Source organism: Zosterops lateralis, assembly GCF_965231275.1.
Source record: "Zosterops lateralis genome assembly, chromosome: 29".
Classification (NCBI taxonomy): Eukaryota; Metazoa; Chordata; class Aves; order Passeriformes; family Zosteropidae; genus Zosterops; species Zosterops lateralis.
Window position 1 is genome coordinate 4,777,414 of NC_139789.1, and position 16,064 is coordinate 4,793,477.

The window sequence follows — 16,064 nt, forward strand, 5'->3', positions numbered from 1 at the left end:
AGGGAAAAGCTGAAGAACAGGAGTGAAGTGTCCAAGGCTTGTGCTGTGTGTTCACAATCCCTGGGTGTTGGTTCAAGGATTCAATTTAGGAATTTCCTGAGGATCAGGGGATTTAAAGGCTGGAAAACACCTTTAGGATGAACATTTCTAAAGGATTTCCAGCTCCAGCAGCACCTGGAAGAGCTGCAGGACAGCACAGGGTGGTGCTGTGTGTTCACAACCCCTGAGTGTTGGTTGAAGGATTCAATTTAGGAGTTTTCCTCAGGATGAGGAAATTTAAAGGCTGGAAAACATCTTTAGGATGAGCATTTCCCAAGGATTTCCAGCTCCAGCAGCACAGGGAAAAGCTGCAGGACAGCACAGGCTTGTGTTGTGTGCTCACAATCCCTGAGTGTTGGTTCAAGGACTCAATTTAGGAGTTTTCCTCAGGATGAGGAAATTTAAAGGCTGGAAAACACCTTTAGGATGAGCATTTCTCAAGGATTTCCAGCTCCACCAGCACAGGGAAAAGCTGCAGGACAGCACAGGGTGGTGCTGTGTGTTCACAACCCCTGAGTATTGGTTGAATGATTCAATTTAGGAATTTCCTGAGGATCAGGGGATTTAAAGGCTGGAAAAGACCTTTAGGATGAGCATTTCTAAAGGATTTCCAGCTCCAGCAGCAAAGGGAAAAGCTGAAGGACAGGACTGAAGTGTCCGAGGCTTGTGTTGTGTGTTCAGAATCCCTGAATGTTTGCTGGAGGATTCAATTTAGGAATTTCCTCAGGATGAGGGGATTTTAAGGCTGGAAAACACCTTTAGGATGAACATTTCACAAGGATTTCCACTTCCAGCAGCACAGGGAAGAGCTGCAGGACAACACAGGCTTGTGTTGTGTGTTCACAACCCCTGAGTATTGGTTGAATGATTCAATTTAGGAATTTTCTGAGGATCAGGGAATTTAAAGGCTGGAAAAGACCTTTAAGATGAACAATTCCCGATTTTCCCGAGCTGGCTGGAGCAGGCACAGGGCCCAGCAGAGGGCACCACAACTGAGGGTGCCGGGGCTGCTCCAGCCCGGGATTGTTCTGGGATTTATTTGGGATCTGCTCCTTCTCCCAGGGGATGTTCCCTGGGGCCGGGGCTGTTCCAGCCTGGGATTGTTCTGGGATTTATTTGGGATCTGTTTCTTCTCCCAGGGGCTGCTCCAGCCTGGGATTGTTCTGGGATTTATTTGGGATCTGCTCCTTCTCCCAGGGGATGTTCCCTGGGGCAGGGGCTCCTCCAGCCTGGGGTTGTTGTGGGATTTATTTGGGATCTGCTCTTTCTCCCAGGGGCTGCTCCAGCCTGGGATTGTTCTGGGATTTATTTGGGATCTGCTCCTTCTCCCAGGGGATGTTCCCTGGGTCAGGAATAACCACAGGGTGAAGCCTCTGCTCCTTCCCTCCATGAAATTCTGGGAATTCCACGCTGCTCCAGGAGTTCCTCCAGAGCTCTGGGAGTGCTGAGAATTCAGCACCAGAGTCCCACCAGCACAGAGGATCCTTCCCTAAGGCAAAAATGATAAAATTTGGGCTCAGGAAAGCATTCTCCCTTTTTTTTTGTGTCGTTTTCCCTGGATTTCAGCACCCAGGAAGGTGAATTGTTGTGTCACAGGAAGTGTCAGCACTCCTGAATTTCCAAACACATGCAGCCCAATCCGTGGGGATTCCACTGTTATAAATATATATTTTTTTAATCTTTTTTATTTTCCTGCTCACCTCTTTTCTGCTGCATGTCCTGTGACCCTCCTGAAAAGGATTCCTGCTGAGCTGGAGTCATGGTGCTCTGGTGCAAGGCAGAGTCAGAGTTTGTCCTGAGAGAAAGCAAAACCCACAAGATTTTTCTCATCAGCTTCATTAAATAAATTCTTTTTCCCCTCAGATAAATGCAACAACTCAGTAAAACCTCGATATTGTGCATTAAAACCCAAAAACCTCTATATGGCAGAATTTCCTTGTGAAACAATCAATTTGCAGAACAAATTAGTTCAAGTTTGAAGAACAATTGTTCCAATAATGGGATTGAGGAGGGGAACACAGGATGAATTGGTTGCCCTTGTTAGAACAGAGTTTTATCTGCTTTGTTCAGACTAAACATCATCAAATAATGCCATTTTTAAGCTGTTTAGCCATAGTTTGGTTATTGTGGTGGCTGAAAAACAAACATTCCTGGCTGGGAGGAGGACAAGGAGTGGTTCAGGATGTCGTGGAGAGGGGAATTTTTATGGCCAACACATTTCAGGATGAACTTTGTGAGTGAGGCCACTCTCAGAATGTGTAACTCTGTGTTCCTTTCCACTGGAACATTCCCAGCCCCATTTCTGGACTCAGAGAAATATCCAAGTTTTGGGCTGTGCCTGGAAACTTCTAGATTTTTTAATATTTTTAAATATTTTTAAAAGATTAAACTTTAAAGCTTTACCTTTAAAAAGGTACCATTAAATAAAGCTATTACTCCAAACACCTTAATTTTAAAGCTCATTTAAAAGCAGCACTATTGGATTAAAACCTCAAGTGTTTTGAATTTTAAAAAACAACAATTCCAAGGTGCTGCAGGGTCAGAGAACAGCCCCAAACCCCCCACAAAGGGATGGTGACACCCACCTTCTCCAGCTGGTGTCTGATGGTGGTGACAGGTACACGGTGCCATAGGGGCAGCTGTCCACGTGGGCCAAGGTTAAGGCAGCAAAAACTTCCCACTCCAGCAGCAAATCTTTTCCCAAGAATAATTCCAATTATCCTGTCAGAAGCACTAAATTCACGGATTCTCTGTGGGGAGCTGTAAAAGGATCTCGATCCCAAAATTAATATGTGGATTGGTGGAATGTTTGAGCAGTAAAAATCCTGTTTTTTCATGGATTGAAGTCCTGGTGTCTCCACCCTTCGTGTCACACATCCCCTCCAGCCACATCAATCCCAGCTGATTTTAAACCTGTCAGGAATGATCAGCTCATCCCCATCCCCAAATGCCAAAAGGATGAATCAACCTGCACTGAAATGCACCAGGAGCTGCAAAAGGAGGATCCTGGCTTGGGTTTTGCTCAGCTCTGAAGGGAAATTCCATTTCTTCAAGACAGAGAAAGCCACCACATTTCCAGGGCACCTCTGCCCTGAGGGAAGCCCTGATGGGTGTCCCCAATCCATCCCAGCATCCCTCAGATCCACATGGATCATCATCCTCATGAAGAGCTGAGGAAAACTGAACTCTTGCTTCACAAACAGGAGGAATTCATGGATGAAACCATGGCTTGGTGGTGGTCTCAATCCATCCCATCATCCCACAGCTCCACACAGATCATCATCCCCACAGAGAGCTGAGGAAAACTGAACTCCTACTTTACAATCAGGAGGAATTTATGGATGAAACTATGACTTGGTGGTGCTCTCAATCCATCCAAACATCCCTTAGATCCATGTGGATCATCATCCCCATGAAGAGTTGAAGAAAGGTGAATTCTTACTTTACAAACTGGAGGAATTTATGGATGAAACCATGGCTTGGTGGTGCTCTCAACCCATCCAAGCATCTCTCAGCTCCACATGGATCATCATCCCCCCAGAGAGCTGAACTGTTACTTTACAAACAGGAGGAATTTATAAATGAGATCAGAGCTCGGGAAAAGCAGTGACAGGGAGCTGTGGGTGAGCAGGGGAGCAATGCAGGAATACACCCCACACCCCAACAGGTGTTTCCATATAGGGAAAAGCTTAAAACTCACCCCAAGACCTTTTAAAGGAAAAACTCTAGAAGTTTCTATACCCCCCTGATTACAACTCCACAGAGCGCTAAACCCATCTGGCTCCTTTTTTGAGCAGAGGAGGAGGGGGGTGCCCTGCAGGCAGCAGGGGGGGCCCAGCCCTGCAGCCAAGGATATCTGGCGGCCGTGTTTGTCCACGGAGAGCGGGCGGCGGTGCGGTGAGCCCAGGCGGTTGCGGTCCCGGTACACCCTGTCCACCAGCCCGTGGTGCCGCGTGGTCCTGCTGGTGTCCAGCGCCGACGACTGGAACGGGGTCTGGGAGAGACACAGGGATTATCCACGGGGGAATAAACCCATCCCCAGCCTGCACAGAGCTTCCTCCTCCTCCTCCTCTTATGACAGGCGCAAAACAAGATGTGGACGTTGCGTTGTTTCGGTTTTCCTCCGACAATTCTTATTTTTTTTTATTTTTAGGAAAGCTGTTTCCTGCAGGAAAGGGCCATGCTGGAGCTGCCCTGGCTTGGCTCAGCACTGCCCCTCACACCTTGGCACCCCTGAACCCCCAGGAGCTGCCAGCTGCTGTCCACATGCCCTTGGTGCAGCATGCAGGGAGCATCCAGCAGGAACATGCCGACAATCCCGGGGCAGGAGAAATGCAGGGAGGAGCTGCACGCTGAGCTCAGCATTGCCCAGGACACGCTGCCTGCTCTCACCCCTCCTTGCAGAAGATTTGTTTTTAAGGGGGACACTGAGAGAAGGAAAATAAATAAATAAATAAATAAATAAATAAAAAAGAAAAGCAGTTTCCTTCCTCCTCTGTCTGATGGGTTTTGAAGCGATTCTCGGCTCCTTCAGTGCCCAAGCTGACAATCCCAGGGCAGGAGATGCACACTGAGCTCAGCATTGCCCAGGACACGCTGCCTGCTCTCACCCCTCCTTGCAGAGGATTTATTTTTAAGGGGGACACTGAGAGAATGAAAATAAAAAATAAATAAAAAAGAAAAGCAGTTTCCTTCCTCCTCTGTCTGATGGGTTTTGAAGTGATTATTGACTCCTTCAGTGACCCCAGGTTGGGACAATCCCAGGGCAGGAGATGCACACTGAGCTCAGCATTGCCCAGGACACTCTCACCCCTCCTTGCAGAAGATTTATTTTGAAGGGGGACACTGAGAGAATGAAAAGAAAAAAATAATAATAATAAATAAAAAAGAAAAGCAGTTTCCTTCCTCCTCTGTCTGATGGGTTTTGAAGTGATTATCGACTCCTTCAGTGACCCAGCCGACAATCCCGGGGCAGGAGCTGCACGCTGAGCTCAGCATTGCCCAGGACACGCTGCCTGCTCTCACTCCTCCTTGCAGCAGATTTATTTTTAAGGGGGACACTGAGAGAATGAAAAGAAAAAAATAATAATAAATAAAAAATAAAAGCAGTTTCCTTCCTCCTCTGTCTGATGGGTTTTGAAGTGATTCTCGGCTCCTCCAGTGACCCCAGGTTGGGATGATCCCACCTGGACTCTTATCAGCACTGACATCCTGAGCAGATGACTTCAGAGCAGGAGGATGGCAGGGGAAGGACAAGGGAAGATGAATTCCCAGGCTAAACTGGAAAACTTTCCCATTTTCCACAGCCCTTCCCAGTGTATACCTGAGGGGGGGACACAAAGGAAGTGCTGAGGGGTCAATCTCTGCTCCTTCCTCCACCAGCAATTTATGGGTCTCCGGGGAGAAAAAATCCTCCGCAGCCCTGCAGTCCCTGCCAATGTGAACAGCTTTGCTGAGTCCCTCAACACCATCTGTTTGGAAATCCAAAATTTCCTCCTCCATTCAGGTGCTGCACGTGGCAAATGCACTGTCCTGTCTGCCAAGCCATGAAACCATCTGGCTTCCACATTCATCCCTTTTCTTTTTTTTTTTTTTCTTTTTCTTTTTTTTGCTTTTCATTTTCTTTTTTTTTTTCCTTTTCTTTTTTTTTCCTTTTTCTTTTTTTTCCTTTTCTTTTCTTTCCTTTCCTTTTTCTTCCTTTCCTTTTCTTTTCTTTCCTTTTCTTTCCTTTCCTTTTTTTCCTTTTCTTTTCTTTCCTTTTCTTTCCTTTCCTTTTCTTTCCTTTTCTTTCCTTTTTTTCCCTTTCCTTTCCTTTCCTTTCCTTTCCTTTCCTTTCCTTTCCTTTCCTTTCCTTTCCTTTCCTTTCCTTTCCTTTTCTTTTCCTTTCCTTTTCTCTTTTCTCTTTTCTCTTTTCTCTTTTCTCTTTTCTCTTTTCTCTTTTCCCTTTCCTTTCCTTTCCTTTCCTTTCCTTTCCTTTCCCTTCCTTTCCTTTCCTTTCCTTTCCCCAAGTGTCAGCTTTGGCTGTTGAAAAGATTATTTTATTCCCATCAATCTTTGCATTCTTCATTTGTACGAACTTTTTTTAAAAAGAGTCTTTCTACCATTTTAAACTCTTTTCTCTCTTCAGCAAACATTGGGCTCCTCACCCTCTGTGCACACACAGCCTGTGCTGACAGAGCTGCTCAGGGGCTCTGCTGTTTATTTTCTCATCTCAGGGCCAACGTTTTACATGCAGCAGAATATTTAAGGCAACAGGGGACCAGAAAGGAGCACAGTGACTTTTTACAGGACTCTCAGCATTTTGGATCATGGGGGTTTGGTGCTTCGCTTCCTCACTTGGCTGAGAAATCTCAAATAAAATCTCGATTTTGAGGGTTTTAAATTCAAACAAAGTGCTTTAATCTCTGCTGCAAGCACTGAACAACAATCCCCAGATAAAAGTGGGAATATTCATCGCTCCAAAGCGACAAAAAGGTCTCAAACTCCTCCTTTTTTTTTTTTTTTGCTGTTGTTACAGCCCAAAAGGCAGCAAAATTTGCAAATACGTGCTTGGAAGGTCAACAGGAAAAGCAATTTCCTATGTCAGTGGTGTCAGCACAGAGCTGCTAAAAAAGGAGCAGCCAGCCCCGAGCACAGGGAGGGCAGAGCTCACCTGGAATTTTCAAGAGAGACCAAAGCTTAAAACTATAAAAATAAAAAGTTCAAAACGTAAAAACGGCTTTTTCTAAGGTTTTTACCCTTTTTTTGGCAGATTTTTCTTATTAAAAACACAATAAAAGTCTCATTTGAGTGCAGCAGTGACCCAAAGAAATGTGGGATGTTGTCCCAGCTCGGGGCTGCAGTTTATAGAAAAAGAGATTTTAGGGGTAATGTTGTTCCCTGGCTTTCCAGGAATCAAGATCCTCAAAGAATCCTGAATTTAGGGAAACAAAAAAACACCTGAGGAAATGGGTGTCACCTCCAACAGGTCTGGCTGCTCTCAGCAAAGTTCCTATAAAACTTATTTAGGGTTAAACATCAGGACAATGATCCTGAATTAAAATTCCTCATACCTGCACAGCATGAGATTTTTAACTAGAGGGAAAAAAAAATGGATTAAAAAAATTAATAGCATTGATTTTATTTGGGAAAATGAAGAACTAAAAGGATTTCACTCCCCTGAAAAACACTCAAAAGTTTGAGATGACCCAAAAACCCCCAAACTATGAAAAAAATCAGCTCAATACAGACAGGAAGGAAAAAGCTCAGTGCTCTCCAAGTGTCCTTTTTGGGTTTATCAGGAAATAAACTCAGCTGAGGTGGATGAGGGGGAAGGAGGAGTGGTACCTACTGCTGCCTGATATTCCTGGTGCCTCCTGGTGCCAAGCAGGATTTGGGAATTCATTCTTGCCCTTTCCCATGGATTTTAAAACATGCAGGCTGAGTGCACATGCTCAGAGATTGCTGAACCCACAGGCCAAGACTGAATAATCCACTGTGTCTGCACCAAAAATAAACACCCCCCCAAAAAATAAAAAAAAAACCAGAAATAACCACACGACAGCAAATCCAGGGTGGGGAGAGGGGAGGAAATCTGCACAGGAATTATTTGCATGTTCCAGACTGGGATGCATGGCAAAAAAAAAAAACCTGTGGATTTGTGTGGCAAAATCTGTGGAGCTGGTGGAGGTGAAATCAAATAAATCCTGTGCGCGGCAGGGCAGGGCGGGTGTGCAGAAATACGTATCCACCTGGGCAAACGGGACCAGTCCTAAATACGTATTTGCACAAACCTAAAAACTTGTTTACCAAAGAGACAGGAACTGCTCCAAAGGCTTCAGCCAGAGCTCCGTTGTGCTGCAAATCAAAGAAGCAGAAGATGCTCAGACACCAAAGCTCTGGGCGGGCAAAACCACCCAGGCTCTGCCTTCGCGCCATTCCCGGCCGTGGATTTTTATTTTTCTCAGCTTTAAATTAAATTAGAAAAAACCTAGAAAGCTTTTTTTTTTTTTTCCCCTCCTCTTGTTGCTACAAACACATTGTTGTTTGTCAGTTTGTTATCTGGAACAATATCAATTTGTTGGGGGTTTTTTTAGAGTGTGTGAAAAATAGAGAGAAAACCCCCAGGGTTTAAGGATGGTTTGTTTTTGTCTCCTCCTCCAGTCATTCATAAGTTTTTGAATATTCCCTTTGCAGCAGTCAGGATTTAAATAGTCCAGGTAAAAAAACCATCAGTGATGGGCATCAAGCAGAGAAATACTGAGATATTATTGTTTAAAAGGGATTTTTAACCTCCTTAACAAAACAGCTAAAGAGAAAAACTTGAACAGAGCGGAGTAACATTGAGGACTTGAATCCACTACAACCCTCTGCTCTGTATTCCCTAAAGAATTAAAGATTAAAATAGACTTTTCCCTCTCCTCTTGCACGAGATTCAAGCTTTTAACCTGCCCAAACTCTGCACTTATTTCAAGAAGCAAGTTAGACAAGGTCAGCAGGAGTTTCTCCACCTTTATTAAGCACCTTTCATCAGAAAACCACAAACTGCCAAATTTCCTTCCCACCACATCCTCGTCAGCTCAACTGTAACTGTGACTGCTCAAAAAGAGGAAAAAAAAAATAAAACAATGTAGAAATGTTCATTATTTTGTGCACTCTAAATCAATTAAATGTGGAGATCAGGAGTCCACAAATATCAACCAACTAATCCTGTCCTTGGACAAAATCCTCTGTTCAAAAACGCTTCAAAACAGCAAAATATTCACCTGAAACTCTGATTTTCTGTTTAAAGTGCATCATCCCTGGAGTCACAAAACCCAGCCAGGACATTTTTATATTTTCTGTCTTGCCAGCCCAAAGAAAAGTGATTATTCTGATATCACTTTGTGTCCCACTGCTCTTCTCTCCCCAAATTCCTCCCTCAGAACAAGCACATCAATTCCTCCACCTCCCTGCTCCCAAAACCACCTTTATTTCCTCTCATTTTGCCTCGAATTTACATCATCTTCCCAAAATTCCTCATGAATTGCATCTCTCAGAGTATTCCTGACCCCAAAGCCTCACAAGCAGGGACAGGAGAACTAAAATCTACCACTATCAATATTAAAAAAAAAATCTCCAAACATTCCAATCCCATCAGAAATTTTTAAATCAAGGTGCTGATTTCTGGACCAGCAGCTCCTTGGGAGGACAGAGCAGCACCCAAGGCCAGAATTCATCACCAAATCCAAGGAAAAAGCCTCAGAACTCACCTGGAAGGGGAGATCCATGGCACTGTTCCCAATCTGATTCACATTTGGCAATGACCCCCCGTAGTACTGGCCACGACTCTGCCCCAGTTGCAAATATTGGGTTTTCTGCAGCTGTAGCTGAAAGGAAAAAAAAAAAGAAGAGGAAAAAGACAATTTTAACTGTTTTTACCAGCACAACTCCACGCTGTGATCGCTGAGCATGGAAATCATTAAAAGGCATCAACCCAATTTCTACAAAGGAGGGTCGACCTTCTCCACAAGTTTCTTGCAACAGGAAAAGCCCTGGAGAAAGGGCAGGGAAAAGTTTCCAAGGGAAAGGCAGAGCCAGGTTTTCAAACAAAGGACAAGAGAGGTTTTCACAGAAAAACCCCTTTCAGCCAAGGAATAATCAAACCACCAGCAAGAATTCCCTCCCTGGGGGACAGGTACACGTGGAAACGAAGGGGATGGTCAGGAAAGCTTCACTCAATTCCAGGTGTGGCTCTCCAGGAAAATATTCCAGGTGTTTGTCCAGGGTTGGAGGCATTTCTGGATGGTTATGTGGGATGCTGAGGGGAGACCAGGGGAGCTCAGAGATGTTCAGGGGTGCTCAGGGATATTCAGGGATGCTCAGGAATGTTCAGGGGTGTTCAGGAATGTTCAGGGGGTCTCAGATGTTCAGGGATGTTCAGGACTGCTCAGGGATATTCAGAAATGTTCAGGGATGCTCAGGGAAGTTCAGGGACGTTCAGGGTGTTCAGGAGAGCTCAGGGATGCTCAGGGATATTCAGAAATGTTCAGGGATGCTCAGGGATGTTAATGGGAGCTCAGGGAAGTTCTGGGATGCTCAGGGGTGCTCAGGGAAGCTCAGGGATGTTTAGGGATATTCAGGAATGTTCAGGGGACCTCAGGAGTGCTCAGGGATGTTTAGGGAAGCTCAGGGATATTCAGGGGTGCTCAGGGATGTTCATGAGGGCTCAGGGATGTTCAGGAAGCTCAGGGGAGCTCAGAGATGTTCAGGGGTGTTCAGGGATATTCAGGAAGGTTCAGGGATGTTCACGGATGTTCAGGGGAGCTCAAGGATATTCAGGGGTGCTCAGAGATGCTCATGGAGGTTCAGGAGTGCTCAAGAAGCTCAGGGGTTCTCAGAGATGCTCAGGGATGTTGAGGGAAGCTCAGGGATGTTCAGGGGAGCTCAGGGATGTTCAGGGATGCTCAGGGATGTTCAGATCTGCTCGGAGATGTTCAGCAGAGCTCAGGGATGTTCAGGGATGTTTAGGGATGCTCAGGGATGTTCAGGGATGTTCAGTAGAGCTCAGAGATGTTCAGGGATGTTCAGGGAAGTTCAGGGATCTTCAGAAAGCTCAGGGGTTCTCAGAGTTGTTCAGAGAAGCTTAGGGATGTCCAGGGATGCTCAGGGGAGCTCAGAGATGTTCAGATCTGCTAAGGGATGTTCAGGGAAGCTCAGGGATGTTCAGGGATGCTCAGGGATGCTCAGAGTGCCCACACCACACTGCCAGCACCCAGACAGGATGCAGAGAAAAGGCCCAGCCTGTTTATTCCATACCAACACTTCGAGGAGTATCCACAGAGGATCACAGAATTCCAGAATGATTTGGGCTGGAAGTGACCCTTAAGGATCATCTCAGCCCACCCTGCCAGGGGCAGGGACACCTCCCACCACCCCAGGGTGCTCCAGCCTGGCCTGGGACACTGCCAGGGATCCAGGGGCAGCCACAGCTCCTCTGGGAATTCAATTCCAGCCCCTCTCCATCCTCCCAGCGAGGAATTTTATATTAAAATAGTTCCTGAGTACAAGCTCAGCCTGAGGACAGCTCATGCATTTCCCTGACATTCAAACAAACGATTCCTAGAAAACTCAAATCTCTTTTTATTCACAGAATTTCCCCCCAGAAGTCACCAATTTCCAACAGCACAGGCAGTCAAAAATCTCTGTGCTCCAGCTGAGGGACCAAACTAATCCCTGATTTAGGAGATGAAATCTCTCCTAATCCTAAGAATTCCAGGAGCTCTGAGGTGGGAAAACAGCTCCAGGATCAGCTCCAGCCTTTGCCAGGGTGATCTCAAAAACCTCAGTTCTTACATCATCAAACATCACACACAAAGTGGTTGAGGTTTGTTTTTTCCCTTAAAAAATAGCAGATAATCCCCTCAGGCTGAGGATTTATAAAATATTCTCAGTCTTCCCTATCAAATGATTCCTAAAGATCCAAAAAAAAAAGCAGATAATCCCCTCAGGCCGAAGATTTATAAAATATTCCCAGTTTTCCCTATCAAATGATTCCTAAAGATCCCCCAAAAATGCAGATAATCCCCTCAGGCTGAAGATTTATAAAATATTCTCAGTTTTCCCTACCAAATGATTCCTAAAGATTCCAAAACAAAGCAGATAATCCCCTGAGGCCAAAAATGTATAAAATATTCTCAGTTTTCCCTATCAAATGATTCCTAAAAAAAACCAGATAATCCACTCAAGCCAAAGATTTATAAAATATTCCCAGTTTTCCCTATTAAACGATTCCTAAAGATCAAAAAAAAAGCAGATAATCCTCTCAGACTGAAGATTTATAAAATATTCTCAGTTTTCCCAATCAAATGGCTCCTAAAGATCCTAAAAAAAGCAGATAATCCCCTCAAGCCAAAGATTTATAAAATATTTTCAGTTTTCCCAATCAGATGGCTCCTAAAGTTCCCCCAAAAAAGCAGATTATCTCCTCAAGATGAAGATTTATAAAATATTCTCAGTTTTCCCTATCAAATGGCTCCTAAATATCCCATGTAAGGAGCAGGAAAGGCCTCTTTGCTTTTCTTGTGCAATATTTCAATATTTTGCCACGCAATTCCTGAAACAAAACACGAAAATAAAGAAAACCCTGTGCTGGTATCACTTCAATGAGTCACAGCCCCTCCAACTCAGAGCACAAAAAGCACAATATCAGAACTAGCTGTGCTTTTTTTATTATTTTATTTTTTTTTCCCCCTGGCCTTTGCATATGTTTTTGTTGTTAAGGAAAAAATAAAAAATAATAAAAATAAAAAATTAAAGAAAGCTTTTTTTGGGATTTGGGCCAAACACTGAAGTAACTATTTCAACAGGTGTTGGTTTCCTTTCAAAAACCTCCAAAAGGCACCCAGGGAGGAGGAGGAGGAGGAGGAGGTGGCTTTGTGTGATTTTTTTTTTTTAAGATTTAGAGATTTTTATCCTCAGGATATTCCCACCTCAAAAACAACACAAGACAAGGGGAGGTCAGGAATATTTATCTTTCCATGGAAATGAGGCGACCCCCAAAGAGCTGGGGGAGCTGGAATCATTAATTCCAACAAGGATAAACACTCTGGTGGAGGATTTGTGCCAAAAAAATGAGAGGAGCTCGTTGCTCTCATCCATCAGCACATCAGGCTGTGCTCAGCTCCTGCTTTTTGGCTTTTTTTTCAGCACAGAGTGGCCCCCAGACTCCGCATTTATTGGAGCCCATCAACAACTGCCACTTGCAATCTGTGCAGATCAAGTGGAAGCTGAGCAGGGTTGGGTTTTATTTTTTTGGGGTTTTTTTTGTGTGTGTTGTCCCGAGCACCGCCGAGCTCCGGGTTTTTTTAGTTGGAAAGTTGGGTTTGGAGCTCAGGATCTTGTTGTCACTCCAGCAGGAAATCAGCTCTGAAATCTGATTTTTAATACTTCTTAGCACAAAAAAAAAGGTGCAAATTTTTTTGAGATTATCTCAGTTAACAGTGGGAAGCAGCACCAAAATGGGAAGGGTTTTTAAATATTATTTATGGGAAATACATAATTATTTTCAGCAGGAAATCAGCTCTTTTTTCCTTCTCAGCAAAAAAAATCCCTCTAAATTTCTCTGAGATACCTCAGTGGGAAGCAGCACCAAAATCCAGAATTAAAGTTTGGGAACAAACTTTTAATTCAACCCACAATTTCCACTATCCCAGGTTGCTCCAGCCTGGCCTTGGACACTTCCAGGGATGGGAAATCCACAATAATTTCCAGCAGGAAATCAATAGTGAAATCTGATTTTTAATCCTTCTTAGCACAAAAAAAAAGGTGCAAATTTTTTTGAGATATCTCAGTTAACAGTGGGAAGCAGCACCAAAATGGGAAGGGTTTTTAAATGTTATTTATGGGAAATACACAATAATTTCCAGCAGGAAATCAAGAGTGAAATCTGCTTTTTTTTTCCTTCTTAGCACAAAAAAAAAAAAGCTGTAAATTTCTTTGAGATACTTCAGTGGGAAAGAGCATCAAAATCCAGGATAAAAGTTTAAAAAGCGACCTTAAATATTATTTAATTCCAACCCACAACTTCCACTGTCCCAAGTTACTCCAGCCTGGCCTTGGACACTTCCAGGGATGGGAAATCCACAATAATTTCCAGCAGGAAATCAGCACTGAAATCACTTTTTCTCCTTCTTAGAACAAAAAAAAAGGTGCAAATTTCTTTGAGATACCTCAGTTAATAGTGGGAAGCAGCACCAAAATGGGAAGGGTTTTTAAATGTTATTTATGGGAAATCCACAATAATTTCCAGCAGAAGATCAGGAGTGAAATCAGCTCTGGGTTTTTTTCCTTCTCAGCAAAAAAAACCCCTCCAAATTTCTCTGACATACCTCAGTGGGAAGCAGCATCAAAATCCAGAATAAAAGTTTGAGAAGGAACTTCAATATTATTTAATTCCACTCCACAACTTCCACTGTCCCAGGTTACTCCAGCCTGGCTTTGGACACTTCCAGGGATGGGAAATCCACAATAATTTCCAGCAGGGAATCAAGAGTGAAATCAGCTCTTTTTTCCTTCTACTCAGCAAAAAAAATCCCTCCAAATTTCTCTGAGATACCTCAGTGGGAAGCAGCATCAAAATCCAGAATAAAAGTTTGGGAACTGATTTTAAATATTATTTAATTCAACCCACAATTTCCACTGTCCCAGGTTGTTCCAGCCTGGCCTTGGACACTTCCAGGGATGGGAAATCCACAATAATTTCCAGCAGAAATCAGCACTGAAATCACCTCTGATTTTGTTCCTTCTCAGCAAAAAAAAAAGCTGTAAATTTCTTTCTCAGTGGGAAGCAGCACCAAAATCCAGGATAGAAGTTTGGGAAGGGATCTTAATTATTATTTAATTCAACCTCACAACTTCCACTGTCCCAGGTTACTCCAGCCTGGCCTTGGACACTTCCAGGGATGGGAAATCCACAATAATTTCCAGCAGGAAATCAAGAGTAAAATCAGCTCTTTTTTCCTTCTCAGCAAAAAAAAAAAAAAGCTGCAAATTTCTCTGAGATACCACAGTAGAAAGGAGCACCAAAATCCAGAATAAAAGTTTGGGAACTGACTTTAAACATTATTTAATTCCACCCCAAAACTTCCACTGTCCCAGGTTACTCCAACCTGGCCTTGGACACTTCCAGGGATGGGAAATCCACAATAATTCCCAGCAGGAAATCAGCTCTGAAATCTGCTTTTTTTCTCCTTCTTAGCACAAAAAAAAAGCTGCAAATTTCTCTGAGATGCCTCAGTTAATAGTGGGAAACAGCACCAAAATCAGAAGGGTCTTTCAATGTTATTTAGGGGAAATCCACAATAATTTCCAGCAGGAAATCAGCCCTTTTTTTCTTCTCAGCAAAAAAAAACCCCTCCAAATTTCTCTGACATACCTCAGTGGGAAGCAGCATCAAAATCCAGGATAAAAGTTTAAAAAGCGACCTTAAATATTATTTAATTCCACTCCACAACTTCCAGTGTCCCAGGTTGCTCCAGCCTGGCTTTGGACACTTCCAGGGATGGGAAATCCACAATAATTTCCAGCAGGAAATCAGCACTGAAATCTGCTTTTTTCTCCTTCTCAGAACAAAAAAAAAAAAGGTGCAAATTTTTTTGAGATACCTTAGTGGGAAGCAGCACCAAAATGGGAAGGGTTTTTAAATGTTATTTATGGGAAATCCATGATAATTTCCAGCAGGAAATCAAGAGTGAAATCTGCTTTTTTTCCCTTCTTAGCACAAAAAAAAAGCTGTAAATTTCTCTGAGATACTTCAGTGGGAAAGAGCATCAAAATCCAGGATAAAAGTTTAAAAAGCGACCTTAAATATTATTTAATTCCAACCCACAACTTCCACTGTCCCAAGTTACTCCAGCCTGGCCTTGGACACTTCCAGGGATGGGAAATCCACAATAATTTCCAGCAGGAAATCAAGAGTAAAATCAGCTCTTTTTTCCTTCTCAGAAAAAAAAAAAAAAAAGCTGCAAATTTCTCTGAGATACCACAGTAGAAAGGAGCACCAAAATCCAGAATAAAAGTTTGGGAACTGACTTTAAACATTATTTAATTCCACCCCAAAACTTCCACTGTCCCAAGTTACTCCAAGCTGGCTTTGGACCCTTCCAGGGATGGGAAATCCACAATTTCTCTGATCAATTCTCCACCCTTTAGGAAAACTAATTCTGTCCCTAAAATAAAATTTCCTTTTCCTCTCCATCCACCCTGAGAGTGGAGCAGGTCCGTGGCACAATTGGGTTTTTTTGAGAGGGGGTTGATTTTAAAAAGAAACAACAACAAAAAAAAGGAAAAGTCTTTTCTTAATAGAAAAATTCCCAGCCCCAGGGTTATCTCCACTTAACTTTACATCTTTATTTTTTTTTCTTTAAAATCCAATTTAATCACAAAAAAAAAAAACCATATAATTTATATAAAATATATAAATTTTTTCCATTTGGGTTATCATTTGTTGGACACACAGTAAGGAGAGATTCAAGTTCTATAAATAAAAAAAAATAATAAATAAAAAC

General features: G+C 43.2%; 1 protein-coding gene across 2 annotated transcripts in view; it reads right to left on the bottom strand.

Annotated features, from left to right (window-relative positions):
* The window catches only part of CRTC1 (CREB regulated transcription coactivator 1), a 55,452-nt gene that overhangs the window by 19,903 nt on the left and 19,485 nt on the right, over positions 1-16,064 (bottom strand). Inside the window, exons 2-6 of one of the 2 annotated variants that reach the window (XM_083879977.1) lie at positions 9,270-9,386; positions 7,828-7,875; positions 3,879-4,033; positions 2,625-2,678; positions 1,740-1,834 (exon numbers count right to left, since the gene is read on the bottom strand). In XM_083879977.1, coding sequence (XP_083736103.1) covers positions 1,740-1,834; positions 2,625-2,678; positions 3,879-4,033; positions 7,828-7,875; positions 9,270-9,386 — 469 coding nt within the window. The remainder of the gene's footprint in view (positions 1-1,739; positions 1,835-2,624; positions 2,679-3,878; positions 4,034-7,827; positions 7,876-9,269; positions 9,387-16,064) is intronic. The other variant, XM_083879978.1, reaches the window with a different exon arrangement.